Here is an 18,766-nt window from a genome sequence, read left to right on the forward strand (position 1 = left end):
TGTGTACATAATATACAAACATTTATTTATACATATTCATACACTCAACTTAAACACTAACATTTGATGCATCAGTTGAGCAGAGAGGAGTTTCACTGCACCTCATAGTGAAGACCAGGCTCCAAGATGGCTATTGATGGGAATTGAATATTCCAGTCTCTTGTCAGGGTTTGTTTCCTCAAGAGAGGTGTAACTTGGCCTGGCTGCAGATAGGGCTTGCTGGAAAAGGTATCGCCGTTTGGTCAGCTTTCATAGAGTCATACAGCACGGAAACAGATACTTCGGTCCAACTTCTCCATGCCCAAACTGAAACTAGTTCCATTTGCCCATATCCTTCTAAACTTTTCCTATTCATGTACCTGTCCAAATATCTTTTAAATGTTGTAACTACCTGCATCTACACTTCCACTGGCAGTTCAATCTATAAACACACCAACCTCTGTGTGAAAAGGTTGCCCCTCAGGTCACTTTTAAATCTTTCCCCTCTCACCTTAAACCTATGCTTTCTAGTTTTGAATTCCACTACCCAAAGGAAAAGACCTTTATTATTCACCTTATCTATGCCCATCATGATTGTATAAACCTCTGTAAGGTCATCCCTCAATGTCCTACACTCCAGGAGGGCAAAGTCTCAGCCTCTACCTATAATTCAAACCTTCCAGTCCCAGTAACATCCTTGTAAATTTTTTTGGCAGATTTTTCAATTTAATAACATCGTTAGGGTGACCAGAACTGTACACAGTACTCCAAAAGTGGCTGCACAAATGCCATGACCGCTACAACATGATGTCCTCACTCCTACACTCAATGGTATGAGCAATGAAAGCAAGCCTGCTAAACGCCTTGTTCACCGCCTTGTTCACCACCCTGTCTACCTGTGACACTACTTTCAAGGAACGATGTACCCGAATCCCTCAGCCTGTTTGTTCAACAATTTAAATTAAACTAACTTTAAATCATGTGCTTCTCCTGCCAGATGTGGGAGATCAGGAAGCAGTCTAGTTTCTGACAACTATGTCTGCAGGAATTGTAACTGACAGCGGCTCCTCACAGACTGCATGGTTCAGTTGGAGCAGCAGTTCACAGGATCCCCACGGTATGGGACAGGTCATTTGGCCCAACAAGTCCACGCAGACCTCCTGAAGACCATCCCACCCAGACCAATCCCCTGACCCTATATTTCCAAACGCTAACACACCTAACCTACATATCCCTGAACACCAGGGACAATTTAGCATGGCCAGTCCACGTAGCCTGCACATCTTTGGACTGTGGGAGGAAACCAGAGCACCCGGCGGAAACCCAAGCAGACACGGAGAATGTGCAAACTCCACACAGACAGTTTCCCGAAGCTGGGTCACTGGTGCTGTGAGACAGCAGTGCTAACCATTGAGCCACCGTACTGCCCCGATTTAATACACTGAGGAGCAGGTAGGGGCAGAGAATGTGATAAGACACTAGTTACGGGGATGCGGTCACACTGCCAAGTTCAGTTAGGTAGATGAGTGACTGCCAGGAGAGGCTGGCAAGTATACCATCTTGGATACAGTTGTGGGGATAGTCTCTAAGGGGAATATAACAGCTGCAGCCAGGCCTGTGGCACCACAACTGGCTCTGCTGTAGAACAGGGTCGGGCAACGTTCAATCTAGCGATAGTGATAGGGGATTCGCTAGTTGGGGCACAGACAGGCGTTTCTGTAGCTGTGTTCAAGACTCCAGGATGGTGTTACCTTCCTGGTGCCAGAGTCAAGGACATCTCTGAGCAGTTGCATGAAATTTCTAAGGGGGGGAGGATGAGCAGCCAAAGGTTGTTGTGCACATTGATTAGAAACATTGTAGGTAGAAGGAGGTATAAGGTTCTGCAGAGTCAATACGCAGAAAGTTGGGCAAGAGGCTGTAAAGCAGGACCTCAACAGTAGTAATCACTGGATTATTGCCAGTGTCATGTGCTAGTGAGGCAAGGAATAGGAAGGTAGGACAGATGAATGTTCGGCTAAGGAGCTGCTGCACGGGGCAGGGTTTCAGGTTCTTGAAACATTGGGACCTCGTCTGGTGCAGGGGTGACCTGAGGGACAGATTGCACATGAACTGAAGGGGAACCAGTAACCATGCAGGGAGGTTTGCTAGTGCAACTCGGGAGGGTTTAAACTAGCGTGGCAGCGGGCTTGGAACCAGAGCAGTAGCTCAGCAAATGGAGGGATTGAGGGAAAGTTAGATATTAGGATCAGTCAGTAAGGAAGGACAAGCAGAGACAAGTAAATGAACATGATGGGATTGATGGGCTGGTATGTTTATTTCAATGCAAGGAGTATAATGGGTAAGGCAGATGAGTTTAGAGCTTAGATCATACATGGGACTATGATGTTGTGGCCATTACAGAGACTTGGTTGAGAGAGGGACGGGACTAGCTGCTCAACGTTCCAGGGTTTGGTTGTTTTAGATGAGATGGAGAGAGAGGTAAAAGAGCTGGAAGAGTTGCATTACTAATCAGAGAATGTCACATCTGCACTCAGGCCATACTGGAGGGCTCATCCACTGAGACAATATGGGTAGAGCTCAAAAATAAGGATGGAATCACTCTGATGAGATTATACTAGAGTCCCCCTAACAACCACCAAGATACTGAGGAACAAATATGTACATGGATTATGGAAAAATGCAATAACAACAGTGGGTGACTTTAACTTCCCTAATATTGACTGGGACTTCTTATAACAAAAGGCTTAGACTGAGCAGAATTTATTATTTGCAATCAAGAGGGTTTCTTGAAACAGTATGTGGATAGTCCATCTAAATGAGGGGCCACACTGGACTTTGTATTGGCCAATGAGCCTGGCAGCTGACTGACCTTTCAGTGGGAGAGCATTTTGGAAACAGTGATCACAATTCCTTCAGTTTTAAGATAGCTGTAAATAAGGATAAGTCAAGACCTTGCGGGAAGGTACTAAATTGGGAAAGGGATAATTATGTCAGTATTAGGCAGGAGCTAGGGTGAATTAATCAGGAGCAGCTATTATCAGGCAAGTCCACATTTAATATGTGGGAGTTGTTTAAAGACCTACGATGAGAGTTTAGGACTGACACATTCCAGTAAGGAGGAAGGACAAGGATGGCAAGGTAAGGGACCCTTGGATAATGAGGAAAGGTCGTGAATTTAGTCAAAAGGAAAAAAAGCTGAAATCAGCAGGGCCCATGAGGAATATAAAGAAAACAGGAAAGATCTCAAGCAGGGAATTAGGAGAGCAATGAGGGGCCGTGAAATGACCTTGATAAGAAGGGTGAAAGAGAACCCCAAGGCATTCTATACATACATTAACTAGGGAGAGGGTAGGACTCCAGGATAAAGGAGGGAATTTGTGCTTGGAGGCAGAGGATGTGGGTGAGATCCTAAACGAGTACTTTGCATTGGTATTCACCCAGGAGAAGGACATGGAGGATAGGGAGATTAGTGCAGAGCATTCTAACATGATGGGGCATTTTGAGATCAAGAAAGAAGTGATGTTGGATCTCTTGAAGAGCATTAAGATGGATAAGTCCCCAGGGCCCAATGGGGCCAACTTATTGACAGAGGCAAGAGAGGAGATTGCCACTTGCCACTGGAGAGGTCCTGGACGACTGTGAGAAGCTAATGTCATTCCTCTGTTCAAGAAGGGAAGTAGGGATAATCCAGGAAACCATACAGCAGTGAGTCTGACATCTGTGGGTGGGAAAGTATTAGAGAGAATTCTTAAGGTTAGGAATTATGCACATTTGGAAAAGCATGGAATAATTAGTGACAGCATGGCTTTGTGTGGGGTAGGTCATATCTTAATAAATTGATTAAATTTTTTGAGAAATTGACGAAGGTGATCAGTGAGGGTAGAGCAGTGAATGTTGTCTATATGGATGTTAATAAGGCTTTTGACAGGATCCCTCATGGTAGGCTCATGCAGAAGATTAAGATGTATGGGATCCATAGTAACTTGGCTACTTGAATTCAGAATTGGTTTGCCCATAGAAGGCAGCGGATAGTGGTGGAAGGGAAGTCAGTGAATAGTGGTGTTCCACGGGGATCTGTATTGGGACCTCTGCTGTTTGTGATTATATATATATGTGTGTGTATATATATATATATATATATGTGTATATATATATATATTATGTATAAGTGACTTGCATGAAAATGTAGATGGTTGGGTTAATAAGTTTGCAGATAACACAAAGATTGGTGGAATTGTGGATAGTGTAGAAGGTTATCAAAGGATACAGCGTGATATTGATCAGTTGCAGATATGGGTGGAGAAATGGCAGATGGAGTTTAATCTGGGCAAGTGTGAGGTGCTGCACTTTGGGAGATCAAATGTTAAGGGAAAGTATAGAGTTAATGGCAGGATCTTGAACAGCATTGATGCACAGAGGGATTTTGGGGTTCAACTCCATAGCTGAAAGTGGCCACACAGGTAGATATGGGTGTAAAGAAGGGATATGGCGTGTTTGCCTTTATGGGTCGGGTCACTGAGTACAAGAGTCAAGACGTCATATTCCAGCTCTAGAAGACTTTCGTTAGGCCACACTTAAGAGTATTGTATTCAACTCTGGTTGCAACATTACAGGTAGAATGTGAAGGTTTTAGAGAGGGTGCAGAAGACATTTACCAGGATGATGCCTAGCTTAGAGGATATGAGCTATAATGAGAGGCTAGAAAAACTGGGGTTGTTTTCTCTGGGGTGGCGAAGGGGAGACTTGATAGAAGTCTATAAAATTATGAGATGCATAGGTAGGGTTGACAGTCAGAATCTTTTTCCAAGCATTGAAATGCCAAATACTAGGGGACATGCATTTAAGGTGAGGGGGGAAAGTTCAAAGGAGATGTGAGGGGCAAGTTTTTTTTTACACAGAGTGGTAGGTGCTTGGAATGCGCTGCCAGGGGTAGTCGTGGAGGCAGATACAATAGGGGTGATGAAGGGACTTCTAGATAAGCACATGAATATGCAAGAAATGGCGGGATATGGACCAAGGGCAGGCAGATTAGTTATATTTGGCATCACGTCTGGCACAAAATCGTGGGCTAAAAGGCCCATTCCTGTGCTGTATTGTTCTATGTAAACTGCATCTATTCCTCAGTCCATCAGCCCAGCTGATCAAGATCTCATTATACTCTTTAAGTAACTTTTACAGTCCACTATACCCCCAATGTTTGTTAGCTGCAAACTTTCTAACCATGCTACCCATATTCTCATTGAAATTTTTTATATAAGTGACAAACAACAGTGGACCCAGCACTGATCCATGTGGCACCCCCATGGTCACAGGCTTCCAATCTGTAAAACAACCCCGTAACACCAAGCTAATTTTGTATCCGTTTGGCTGGCTCTCCTGGGATCCCATGTGATCTAACCCTACTAACCAGTCTACTGTGCAGAACCTTGACAAGATTTCCCGTGCACAAAGCCATGTTGACTATCCGTAATCAATCCTTGTTTCTCCAAATGCATGTAAATATTGTCTTTCAGGATCCTCTCTAACAAGTTACCCACCACTGCTGTAAGGCTCACCAGTCTATATTTCCCTGGCTTTTCCTTGTGGCTTTTCTTAAACAATGGCACAATATTGGGTCCCCTACAGCCTTTCAGCATCTCACTCGTGGCTGTAGATGATACAGGTATCTCTGCTAGGAGACCCGCAATTTCTTCATTAGCTTCCCACAATGTCCTGTGACACATCTGATCTGGTCCCAGAGACTTATCTACCTTTTTGCAATTTAAGATCTCCAGAACCACCTCTTCTATAATGTGGACTGTTTTTGAGATGTCACTATTTATTTTCCCAAGTTCCATAGCGTCCGTGTCTTTCTCCATTGTAAATACTGATGCACAATATTAACTTAGCATCTCACCCATATCTTGTGGTTCCACACATGGACAGCTTTGTTGATCTTGAAGGGGCCCAATTCTCTCCCCGGTTGCTCTTTTGCCCTTTATGTACTTGTGGAGTCTCTTAGCCTAGGTAGATAAGGTTAAGGAGAATGCAATCTCATATCCCCTTTTTACACCCCTGATTTCCCTTTTAAGTATGCCCCTACTACCTTTATACTCCTCAAGGGATTTACTTGGTTCCAGCTGTCTATACCAGACATAGGTCTCCTTTTTCTTGACTAGAGACTCACTATCTCTACTCTTACCAGCCTTGCCTTCACTCTAAGAGGAATAAACTGTCTCCGAACTCTAGTTATCTTACTTCTGAAAGCCCCCCTCAGGTAATGAGGGCTTTTGATTCCTGGTCCCTGGAAATGGCTCTGGGGAAGACGGCACCTGTACAAACCAAGAACGTTGTAGAAACTTGAGTCCTTGTGGAGAGTTTTGTTCTAATGGGAGGGTTTTATCTGACTTGGCAGAAGTGCGGAAACCAAGAGAGAATAGTAGAGAAGAATACCAGTGTTTGTAAAGTACCAATTGGTACAGCTGGCACTAGAATGGAGAATAATCAGTTAACTGGTGATGTCGGAGTTGGTGGAGCGGGGAAGTGGAAGAAAGGTAGTCCAAAACTAGGTTAACGTGCATGTATGTAAATGCACGGTATATAGTAGATAAGGTCAGGGAGTTACAGATGCAGAGTGTAATGTGGCATTATAACGTGTCAGTGATGGAGACTTCACTCAAGGAAGGGCAAAACTGAGTGTTAAATATTCCTGAGCAATAACTGAAATAATTCCATGAAGGCTGGTATCCACTCACCGAGTCACCTTTTATCTGCACGTGCATAACACATAACACTTACCTAACTAGCGCCAAGCCAGCTCCAAGAGTGAACAGAACCCCTGACATTCCTGTTTATATCTGTCAGCCAGGACTCCCTGACTGGACCAGGTTACCGCCCCAAATCAGGGAATTCATATTCTATTAGATCCACCTGGCTGACATCATTCCAATCACTACAGCTCTCCACCTCTAAATCCTGGGATGTAGGCCCATTCTTTTTCCTGTAGCTTCTCCTGGGGCACTTTCACACCAGGTCCAGTTCCTTGAACTCTGCCTTGGATACTGGTGCCATATACCAGACCATAGCCTGCCTCTTGCGTTTCGAGTGTATCGGCCAAAACTCATCTTCTTCTTCAGCCCATAATGGCATCAAGGCTGCAACATCTGCCATCTGTCTCGTCCTCACATGTTTCTTCAATGTTAGGCAGAAGGGGAGAACCCACAGGTTCTGACACCTTGCCGGAGGTGCTGGGTATGTTTTGCTCCCGCCTCGTTTGCAAAATTGCAGCTTTCGTGTGCTCCCCATGCTTGTTCAGGATCACCTCACCTACATGACCTCACGTCAACCATTCCTTCTTCCCGTGAACAGCCATTCCCATGGTTTTGACACCAAACTTCATCCCCTGAAGTAAACTGCCTAACTCACTTAGAGGAACCTTGTGTCTGACAATGGCATTCCTGATACTGTTTCACCCTACCCCAAGTCTGGGAAGATCAGATTTAACCTGGTGTGGAGTCTTCTCCCCGTTAGCAACTCTATTGGAGCTGCCTCAAGTTGCATGGGGGCTGGCCTATCATCAAACAGGAACCAAGACCGTTTGGTACTGAGTGAAAGTGTAGGCTGTCTCTTTAACCCTTGCTTCAAAGATTGGACTGGTCTTCCAACCAGAACATTGGACAATAGATGGGATGGAGCTGTCCTTACGTGCTGAATGGTATTCAACTTTAGTGCTACGGACCAGACCAAACACCCTCAAAATATTCAGCAGATAGTCTAGACCCTAACTTTTTCTTATTTTAAAGGAAAATGTAAGATATTGCTTTCCAGATGGAATTCAATTGGTTAAACTACCAGATTTAAAGCAAAACACGCTTTCTTCATTGACTATAGTTCAAATACAACAAAAGAAAGAAGGAATTGTTTAACTCAATTGGAAAACTTAACAGAATAATAGATTATTTCACCACTAAACAGTAACTGTTCCAATACAGTAACATCCCATAACCAGAATCTTGCAAAAAGGCAAATTCAGAAAACAGACTGTCTCACATGCAACTCCAATCCAGGTGGAAAGAACATAAAACTACAATTCCGAGAGAGAGGGGGAAAAACCTAGGTTTCACTTCTTTGAGGCCCCAACAGCAACTGCTGAAAGCTAAACCTAAAATCCCTGGTTCTGTGGATAGGAGACCCATTCAGGCTGCTTCTATAGTTCCAACTTTTTAAATAAAACCCAAGGCTTCACAAGTTGCTTATCTTCTCAGATACTGCTCTTCACCTGTCCCCCAATCTCTCGCTAAAAGAAACCAGGGCAAGATACACCTCTTTATGCTACACTATCATCACATTAGGAAGTACTCGAATTCCCTGCCAGTAAATGATGGCCTGTTGTCTGTGACCAACACCTCTGGAGTCCATGTATTGCAAAAGTTACTTGTAACTTTTCAATCATCATTGCCATGTTTGACAAATGAAGTTTATGCACGTGTGACCACTTTGAATGGTTAAAAATATAGAGCCCATGAAAGGACTGGCACAGTCGACGTGTAACTGGGTCCAAGGTTTACCTGGCCATTCCCACGAATGTGGGGGAGCTGCTGGCTGGTAATATTTGTCCTTGTTGGCACTCGGGGCACTGCCCCATCAACACGGCTATGTTGGCATCCAATCCTGGTCAACAGACAGAACTTCTCAGCAACATCGTCATTTTGGAAGCCCCTGGATGATCTTGGTGGAGTTCAGCCAATATCTGTCAGTGACCTTTGCTCAGGACAATCACTTTAGCTTTCCATTTGCCATCTCCTATGGTGATCTAGTCTCCCCAGGTCCAGAAAGGTTTCAATTCTGGTCATGATGGCCCTTTTGTTTCTCCCATCACCACCACCTTTTTTAGGTTTGACAGGATGGGATTTTTTTGTGCTCACAGTCTGATATTGTCAGTGGTAACTCGAAGAGTGTCCAGAAAGTTTGAAACCACAGCAGACTCTTCCAGTAGCGGCACTACTGGTGGTGTATTACTGGGGTGGGAGGCAGCTCAAGGCATAAGACCATTTCATGATCAGACATAGGAGCAGAAATTAGGCCATTCAGCCCATCGAGTCTGCTCTGCCATTCATCCATGGCTGATAACTTTCTCATCCCCATTCTCCCGCTTTCTCCCCATAACCCTTGATCCCCTTGATAATCAAGAACCTATCTATCTCTGTCTTAAATATAGTCAATGACCTGGCCTCCTTAGCCTTCTGTGGCAGTGAATTCCATAGATTCACCACTCTCTGGCTGAAGAAGTTTCTCCGTATTTCCATTTTAAAAGGTCTTCCCTTTACTCTAAGGCTGTGCCCTTGGGTCCTAGTCTCTCCTACCAATGGAAGCATCTTCCCAACATCCACTCTGTCCAGGCCATTCAGTATTTTGTAAGTTGCAATTAGATATACCCCTCATCCTTCTAAACTCCATCGAGTATAGACCCGGAGTCCTCAAATGTTCCTCATATGTTAAGCTTTTCATTCCTGCGGCCATTCTCGGAAACCTCCTCTGAAGCCGCTCCAGGGCCAGTAAATCTTTCCTGAGATATAGGGCCCAAAACTGCGCACAATACTCCAAATGTGGCCTAACCAGAGCCTTGTAGAGCCTCAGAAGTACATCCCTGTTTTTATATTCAAGTCCTCTCAAACTAAATGCCAAAGTTGCATTTGCCTTCCTCACTACTAACTCAACCTGCAAGTTTGCCTTGAAAGAATCCTGGACTAGAACTCCCAAATTTTTTTGCACTTCAGACTTCTAAATTTTCTCCCCATTTAGAAATGGCATTTACCAAAATGCATGACCTCACACTTTCCCACATTGCACTCCATCTACCACTTCTTTGCCCACTGTACTAATCTGTCCAAATCCTTCTTCAGCCTCCCCATATCCTCAATACTACCTGTCCCTCTACCTTTGTATCGTTTGCAAACTTAGCCAGAATGCCCACAGTTCCTTCATCTAGATCATTAATGTATAAAGTGAAAAGTTGTGGTCCCAACACTGACCCTTGCGGAACACCACTTGTCACCAGCTGCCATCCTGAGAAAGACCCTTTTAACCCCACTCTCTGCTCTCTGCCAGACAGCTAATCTTCTATCCATGCTAGCACCTTGCCTCTAACACCATGGCCTTTATCTCACTCAGCAGCCTCCTGTGCGGCACCTTGTCAAAGGCCTTCTTGAAGTCCAGGTAGATAACATCCATTGGCTCTTGTTGGTCTAACCTGCTCGTCACTTCCTCAAAGAATTCTAACATGACTGCTAAACCTTCCTTCTCTATCCAGGGATACCTTTGTTTGGCATCAGCCAAAGTCCGGGAAGCATAGGCTATTGGGTGCTTCTCTCCACTGGGCCACCCTTGAGCCAACACTAACCTGATAGAGGAGGCATCGCATGTCAGCACCAGATCTCGCTTGGGATTGTAGCTACTTCTTCACTTCCCTTGTGGCTACCAGAGTATTTCCAAGCCTGATCCTTTTTCAATAGCAAAGGTGAGGGTGCCAGCATGGAGGCCTGGTTACATATAAGTTTTCTGTAATAATTCACCAACCCAAGGAAACACATGGGAGATAGGGCACCTTTGATCACCCTCACTTATTTTCCATCAGATCTTGTCAATACTGTAGCCCAAGTAAGACACTTGGGGTGCCTGGAACACACAATTTTCCCTCCAGACATGTACCCCTACCTTGGAGAAATATTTAAGCACTGTGTCTAAGTTCTCTAAATGATCTTTATTAGTCTTCCCGGTTATTAGCACCTCATCCAGTAAAATGGCGAGCTGGGGTAGCCCTTGTAAAATGTTCTCTCTCGTCTTCTGGAAAATGGCACATGTTGACGATACCCCAAAAGGCAGTATCGTATACGGGTACAAACCCTTATGGGTATTAATTGTAGCATGCCTCTCGGAATCCTTATCTAATTGCAATTGGCTCATGTCCAGCTTCATGACAAACAGGAGGCTGTTCCCACCCCCACACCCACCAGTTTCGCATATACGGCCTCTAGGAAAGGGATTGGGTAAACTCAGGGCAAATGGCACTGGGTCAACCTTGCAGATTTGTGGGATTGCTTCTTGGTCAGCATGTTAAGGTGGCCTTGGCCCCTTTGACTGTCCAGAGACTGCCCTGAAAAACCTGTGGGTATTTAATTAGGACTTCACTCAGGAAGCCATTTTCTGATCAAAAAAATGTTAAGCCAATCTAAGTGAATCTTTCTCAACTAAGTCACCCCATCAAGCTTGGGCCCGAGCCTTTTTGTACAATCTGTGGTATCTGAACTAGCTGCTTCTCATAAGAGACCACAACCGAAATTGTATCCTTAATCTGTAGGGGTTCCCCAGTATCGGTTTTGAGCCTGGCCAAGGTGTTGTGCAAACTTAGGGGTTGGAGTCCAGGCTGAATTTTGGTAAAGATTGGTTCTGCAATCACTGATACAGCTATGCCAGTAGCGACCTCCATTAGAACTGGGTGACCATTTAACCAGGTGTTTTGCTAGAGCCAAAAAAAAACTGAAGATGCTGGAATCCAAGGTAGACAAACAGGACGCTGGATGAACACAGCAAGCCAGCCAGCATCTGGAGGAAAGGAGCAGTCAACATTTCAGGTATAACCCTTCTTCAGGATTAAAGAGGGGTTATACCGAAAATGTTGACTGCTCCTTTCCTCCAGATGCTGCTCGGCTTGCTGTGTTCTTCCAGCCTCCTGTTTGTCTAACCTGATGTTTATTTTGATTGGTTCTGATTTGGATGTTGCTAAGCAACTTTGCTGTTCCAAACTTTCCAGGGTATACACTTTCCTGGATACCAGCCTATGAGTTTTCTTACTCAATTCAGGCCCAGTGGGGCTCTTTTGCTGTCTTAAGTCCACATAGAATCATAGAATCCCTAGAGTGTGGGAACAGGCCCTTCAGCCCAACAAGTCCACACTAAACCTCAGACCATCCCATCCCATCCAGACCCATTCCCCTGTAACCGACCTAATCTATGCATCCCTGAACACTATGGGCAATTTAGCATGGACAATTTATCTAACCTGCACAATTTATCTAACCTGCACATCTTTGGACTGTGGGAGGAAACCGGAGGAAACCCACACAGTCGCCCGAGGGTGGAATTGAACCCAGGTTGCTGGCGCTGTGAGGCAGCAGTGCTAACCACTGAGCCACTGTGCCACTCCTGGCAGCAACTACAATGGCCATCTGGCCCACAACCTTGAGAAAATTTTAACCGTTTGGCTGAGGCTTGGCTTTGTTTTGGGGTTTTGCTGTCCACGTATGGGTTGAATCCAACTCTTTTCATCATTGAAATAGCCCCTCAAAGGCCGGTATCCTTTCAACAAGTCACCATCAATTTACACATGCATAGTCCATGACACTGACCCATCTAGCACCAATACAACTCCTAGAGTGAGCAGAATCCCTGACACTCCTGCTTATATCTGCCATCTAGGACTCTTTATTAGACCAGGTTAACAGCCCCAATCAGGGAATTCATATTCTATGAGATCTACCTGGCTGACTTCATTACAATCACTACATTAGCTTGTTCAGGAAAGATAGAAAATGAAAGAGAGGAAGAAGACCCACGGTATTGGTTAAGGAGGGTGGTGTAGTTCTGCAGAAGGAATGTCTTGGAGTGCTCAATTACAGAGGCAACTTGGTTGTAGGTAAGTAACATAAATGGTAAGTCTTTCTCAGTGTAGTCTAAAGACCACCACCTAGTGGAAAGGATATAGCAGAGCACAACAGCAGAGAAATTAGAGAGAGATGCCAGCATTGTAGAGTAGTTTACAATGGGGGGCATTACTTAGCCAAAAATAGACTGGGATACTGCTAGTGTAAAGGGCAGCAAGGGGCAAGTATTCCTGAATTGTGTTCAAGAGGGTTTCCAGAGCAGTTATGCGTCCAGTCTAACAAGAAAGGATGCGTGTTCAGACCAATGAAATGAGGAGGGGAAAGTGGATCAAGTGTCAGTGGTAGTGGGGTGTGCCGCAGGTATTTAGTGGTCATTGTCTCATGAGGTTCAGGTTGGTGGTGAAGAACGACACGCAACAATCAAGAGTGAGAAAAATTCGGCAGAGAGCTCGTTTCAATGGGGCAGGGATGACTGGAACAAGAGGTTGGCAGGAGAAATAGTAATGAGTCATAGAGTTGTACAGCACAGAAACAGACCCTTCAGACCAACTTGTCCATAAATTAATCTAGTCCCATTTGCCAGCACTTGGCTCATATCTCTCTAAGCCCTTCCTATTCACATACCCATTCAGATGCTTTTTAAATGTTGTAATTTTAGCCACCTCCACAACTTCCTCTGGCAGCTCATTCCATACACTATCCACCCTCTGTGTAGAAAGGTTGCCCGTTAAGGTCCTTTTTTAAATCTTTCCCCTCTCATGTTTCCCCTTAAACCTATGCTCTGTAGTTTTGGACTCCCCTACCCTTCACTATTCACCCTATCCATGCTCCTCATGATTTTATAAACCTCTATAAGGTCACCTCTCAGCCTCCGATGCTCCAGAGAAAATAGCACCAGCCTGTTCAGCCTCTCCCCATAGCTCAAACCCCCCAATCCCAGAAAAATCCTTGTAAATCTTTTCTGAACTCTTTCAAGTTTAACAACATCTTTCCTATAGCAGGGAGACCAGAATTGTTTGCAGTATTCCAAAAGTAGCCTAACCAATGTCCCGTACAGACCCAACATGACATCTCAACTCCTATACTCAATGCACTGACCAATAAAGGCAAGCGTACCAAACACCTTCTTCACTTTCCTGTTTACCTGTGATTCCACTTTCAAGGAACCTGTACCTGAAGGTCTCTTTGTTCGGCAACACTCCCCAGGACCCTGTGATTAAGTGTATACGTCCTGCCCTGATTTGCCTTACCAAAATGCAACACCTCACATTTATCCACATTAAACTGCATCTGGCACTCCTCGGTCCATTGGCCCATCTGATCAAGGTCCTGTTGTAACCCTCTTCACTGTCCACTATACCACCAAATTTGGTGTCATCTGCAAACTTACTATCCATACCTCCTATATTCACATGCAAATCATTCATATAAATGACAAAAAACAGTTGACCCAGCACCGTGTGGCACACTCCTAGTCACAGGCCTCCAGTCCGAAATGCAACCATCCGCCACCACTCTCTGTCTCCTGCCTTCAAGCCAGTTTTGTACACAAGTAGCTAGCTCTCCCTGGATTCCATGTGATCTAACCTTGCTAACTAGTCTACCATGTGGAACCTGGTCTAATGCCTTGCTGAAATAAATACAGATCACATCCACCACTCTGCCTTCATTGATCTTCTTTGTCACTCCTTCAAAAAAACTCAATCAAGTTAGTGAGAAATGATTTCCCACTCTACAAAGCACTGTTAACTATCACTGATCAGTCCTTGCCCTTCCAAATACACGTGTCCCTCAAAATCCCCTCCAAGTTGAGGTATATTTCCTGGAGAATTATCATGTGATTGAATCATACAGTACTGAAGAGGCCCTTTGGCCCATCGAGTCTATAAAGCGAAAGTGACACTAAATCTACACTAGTCCCACCTTTCCAGCACGAGCCCTATGATCTTGAATTTTATGACATTTCAAGTGTGCAACCAAGTACTTATTTAAGGCTGTGAGGTTATCCACCTCAACCACCCCTCCAGGCAGTGCTTTCCAGACGCCATCGCTCTGGGTGAAAAAACAAATCCTCTAATTCCCTCTAAACCTTTCGCTTTAAAATTATGCCCTGTCGTTATTGACCTTGCAACCAGGGGGAACAGCTGCTTCCTATTCACCCTGACTACTGCCCTCATAATCGTACACACATTTACCAGGTTCCCCCTCCAACCACCAGTGCCCCCCACCATTCCCCTCCCCCCTCGTGAGGGGTGCTGACCTTCATGCTCCAAATAAAACATCCTGCCTTTCTTTATAGCTAAACTGCCTCATCCCAAGCAACACCTTGGCGAATCTTCGTTGCACCTCTTCCAGCGCAATCACATCTTGACTCTCTAAAATGGTCATTCATTTTCCTTCAGAATCTTATCCAATACCTCCCCTAAAGGATGATTTGAAAATAGAAAAGGTAGGACAAACAAATCCAGGGTTCCCTGAATGACAAAGAGGGCGTAACTTAATGTTAGGAGAAAATGTGTTTTCTGACAGATGTGAGGTGCAGAATACACTTGAGAACCAAAAGTTGAACGGGAAGAATAAGTAAATTGGAGAGGCGATGAGGAATTGAGAATAGACTGGCAGCTGACATAAAGAGAATATTAAATTCTTGTATGTGCATATATAAGGAAGTAGGAGTAGTTAAAGGAGGAGTAGGGCAGATCAGAGACATTAAAGGGGATTTACACCTGGAGGCAGGGGTCATAGCTGAGGTTTTAAATTAACACTTTGCCTCTATCGTTACAAAACAGAAGGATGCAACCCGGGCCAATGTGACAGAGGAGGAACCTCTGGGCCCCAATAGGGTGTAGGGACATACGGAAAAGGCAGGAAATTAACGCCTGATAATCAAAGCAATGCAAGCAGGATGGGCCGAATGACCTCTTTTTGCGCCATTATAATTCCAGGGCACTGTGAACTGAGCTGCCGCCTTGAACTGCTGCAGTCCACATTGTGCAGACACTACACCGCAGTTCGGGAGAGAAATCCACGATTTTGACAAATACACTGAAGGAGCAGCCAATAAATATCCAAATCAGAATGGTGAGTGAGATTGAGCTTCTCCTTTTGAGATGAGAGGAACATCGTCTCTTTCTGTCTCCCTCTCTCTGTTTGTGTCTGACTGACACTCAGATGCTCCTAAAAAGATACCGAACACTCTCTTCCAACCCCCGCCGCAACTCTATGCCTGACTCTGAGCTGCTCGTATAGAGGTGCCAGGAACAGCCTCTCACTCTCTTTCTTTCTCTGACTGACGCTGAGCTGCTCCTATAGAGATCTGAGGAACACCCTCTTTCTTCCTGTCTCCGGTTCAGTTTCAGGAATTCTTGGCCCATCCCTCTATTCTGAAGAGGCGGATGTACCGCCTCCAATTGTAGGGCCGGAGCTGTACTGGTAGAGGTGAGTGTGGGATCGTGAATGTATCTCTTTCTGTTTCCACAGTTTTTCCTTCCCCTTTGCCCTAGCCCACCTTCGAGGTTCTGCCCTCGAAGCAGGGCTCCTATACCTCTTTCTGATCTTTTTATTCTCTCTCTCTCTCCCTGTCTCTGTTTCATCTACGTCTCTCTGTGTCCAGCCCCCCCAACTCTACCCCATTCCCTGCCCTGTCTCCTTCTTTGCCACCGTACCACCACCTCCCATCCCTTCTATTACCCCTTTGCTTCCCTGTCTCCCATCTACCCCTCCAACATCCTGCACTCCCAAACCCTCCTCCACCCCCTCTTCTCTTCCCTCCAACTCCCTTCCCTTTCCATCCTCCTACTCCCCTCCCCTTCTCCCCCCTGCTGCCCTACCCTCCTCCCTCTCACCCTCCACTTTCAAGGAGCTATGAACCTGTACCTCCTGATCTTCATGTTCTCTAACACTCCCCAGGGTCCCATCATTGACTGTGCAAGTCCTGCCCTGGATTGACCCACCGAAATACAACACCTTGCTTTTTTTTTATCTCAATTAAACTGCATCTGCTATTTCTCAGCCACCGCCCAGTTAATCTAGATCTTCCTACATTCCCAGATTACCTTCTTTACTGTCCACTATAGTACCAATCTCCTTTATCCACTCCTGATTTGTCCGAGACATCCAGGGTTCTCTGAACCTATTGCTGCTACGCTTCCCGATATATTGAGTAAAAGGGTGTCTAGGGAGAGATTAGATCCCCTCAAAGATCAGCATGGCCATCTATGTGTGGAGCCACGGGAGATGGGGGAGATTTTTACTAAATATTTCTCCTCAGTATTTACTGAGGAGAGAATCGTGGTTGCTAAGGAAATAAGGGAAACAAGCAGGGATGTTTTGGATCACATACATATCAGTAGAGAGGAGGTATTTGTAGCCTTAAAGCGCATTAAGGTGGATAAATCCCCTCAGCCTGATCAAGTCCATCCTCGGATGTTGTTGGAGGCTTGGGAAAAAATTGCAGAGGTCGTGGCAGAGATTTTTGCTTTATCTTTAGCTGTTGGTGAAGTTCTGAAAGACTGGAGGGTGGCTAATGTTGTTCCATTGTTTAAGAAAGGTAGCAAAGACAAGCCGGGGAACTACAGGCCAGTAAGACTGACATCAGTGGTAGGCAAGTTATTGGAGAGGATACTGAGGGACAAGGTCAATCAACATTTGGATAGTCAAGGTCTGATTAGGGATAGTTAGCATGGATTTGTGCGCGGGAAGTCATGTCTGACAAATCTTTTAGAGTTTTTCAAAGAGGATAGATGAGGGTAGGGCAGTGGATGTTGTCTTTAGTAAGGCCTTTGACAGGGTCCTGCATAGCAGACTACCCATGAAGGTTAGATTGCATGGGACCCAGGGAGAGCTAGCTAATTGAATTCAAAATTGGCTTGATGGTAGGAAGCAGAGGGTGATGGTTGAAGGTTGTTTCTTGGACTGGAGGCCTGTGACTTGTGGTGTGCCACAGGGGTCATTGCTGGGACTTTTGTTATTTGTTATTTACATAAATGATCTGGATGTGAATGTACAAGGCATGATTAGCAAGTTTGTGATGATACAAAATTAGGAGGGTATCATTGATAGCAAGGAAGGTGACAGGGGGATCCTGAATAGATAGGGAAGTGGGCTGAGGATTGGCAAGTGCAATTCAATACAGATGAGTGTGAGGTGTTGCACTTTGGAAAGTCAAACCAAGGTAGGACTTATACAGTAAATAGTAAGGTCCTGAGGAGTGTTGTGGAACAGAGGGACCTAGGAGTACAAGTACATAGTTTGTTGAAAGTGGTGTCACAGGTAGAATTAGAATATCCTTTATTGTCACTTTATACTCCTACACTTCTATATTGTAGTACGTGAAAAGTTTTTACAACAGCTGCCTTTTAATGGCGCCATCTTAGGTACAAGTACCTAGCTACAAATCTTAAGAGTAAAAAAAAAGGTTGTACATGAAGAGGATTAAAGGAAATCATAAGCATTACGTACAGAGGTAGTTACAACATAGTGAGAACGTTTCAAATTACAGTCCGATAACAGCAGCTCAGCGTGTGGCGCCAGGCACAAGTCCAGCAAATTGTCCCACATTGCTCCAGCCTCACCAACACTCAGCAGCAACTGGGTAAGTGGCGTTGTACTGGGACTTGTACCTCAGCAACAGCCCCCCCAAACCCATCGTTCTGGAGACTCCGCATCCCCGTTGCTGCCTTGTGCTGCCTGCTCTTGCGCTCACCGTCGGTCACCTCAGGCTCCTACTCCTGCTCCCGCTCTCACTGCCGGCTCCTGCTCACTCCGGGACTGCTTCCCCACGTGCTGCCCTGGGGCTCTTCCCCGCGCTGCTCTGGGGCTCACAGCCCAGGCGCTGCTGCAGGGCTCGCTGCTCTGGACTTGCTGTCGACTCTGATGCTGAGGGGAGAGAAGTAGAGGGAAAAAAAAGAATTAAAAAATGGAAAAGGTGGAAAAAGGGCCATCTTTGCTGATTTTTGCCTTCTTCACCACCTTGTCTACCATCTTGTCTGGAAGACAGAGCAGTGAAGAAGGTATGTGGCATTCTGGCCTTCACCGGTTGAGGTGTTGAGTACAGGAGTTGGGACATTATGTTACAGTTATGTAAGTCGTTGGTGAGGCCGCACTCGGGGTATTGTGTACAGTTTTGGTCACCCTGTTAGAGGACAGAC

At 45.2% G+C, this 18,766-nt stretch overlaps 1 protein-coding gene across 1 annotated transcript in view; it reads left to right on the forward strand.

The window, feature by feature from the left end:
* Nucleotides 1-18,766, forward strand: part of LOC109924471 (zinc finger protein 271-like) — a 92,704-nt gene that overhangs the window by 61,509 nt on the left and 12,429 nt on the right. Inside the window, exons 6-7 of the mRNA XM_048619402.1 lie at nucleotides 10,725-10,851; nucleotides 16,007-16,055. Coding sequence (XP_048475359.1) covers nucleotides 10,725-10,851; nucleotides 16,007-16,055 — 176 coding nt within the window. The remainder of the gene's footprint in view (nucleotides 1-10,724; nucleotides 10,852-16,006; nucleotides 16,056-18,766) is intronic.

The sequence above is a fragment of the Rhincodon typus genome, chromosome 42 (assembly GCF_021869965.1).
Source record: "Rhincodon typus isolate 14 chromosome 42, sRhiTyp1.1, whole genome shotgun sequence".
Lineage (NCBI taxonomy): Eukaryota > Metazoa > Chordata > Chondrichthyes > Orectolobiformes > Rhincodontidae > Rhincodon > Rhincodon typus.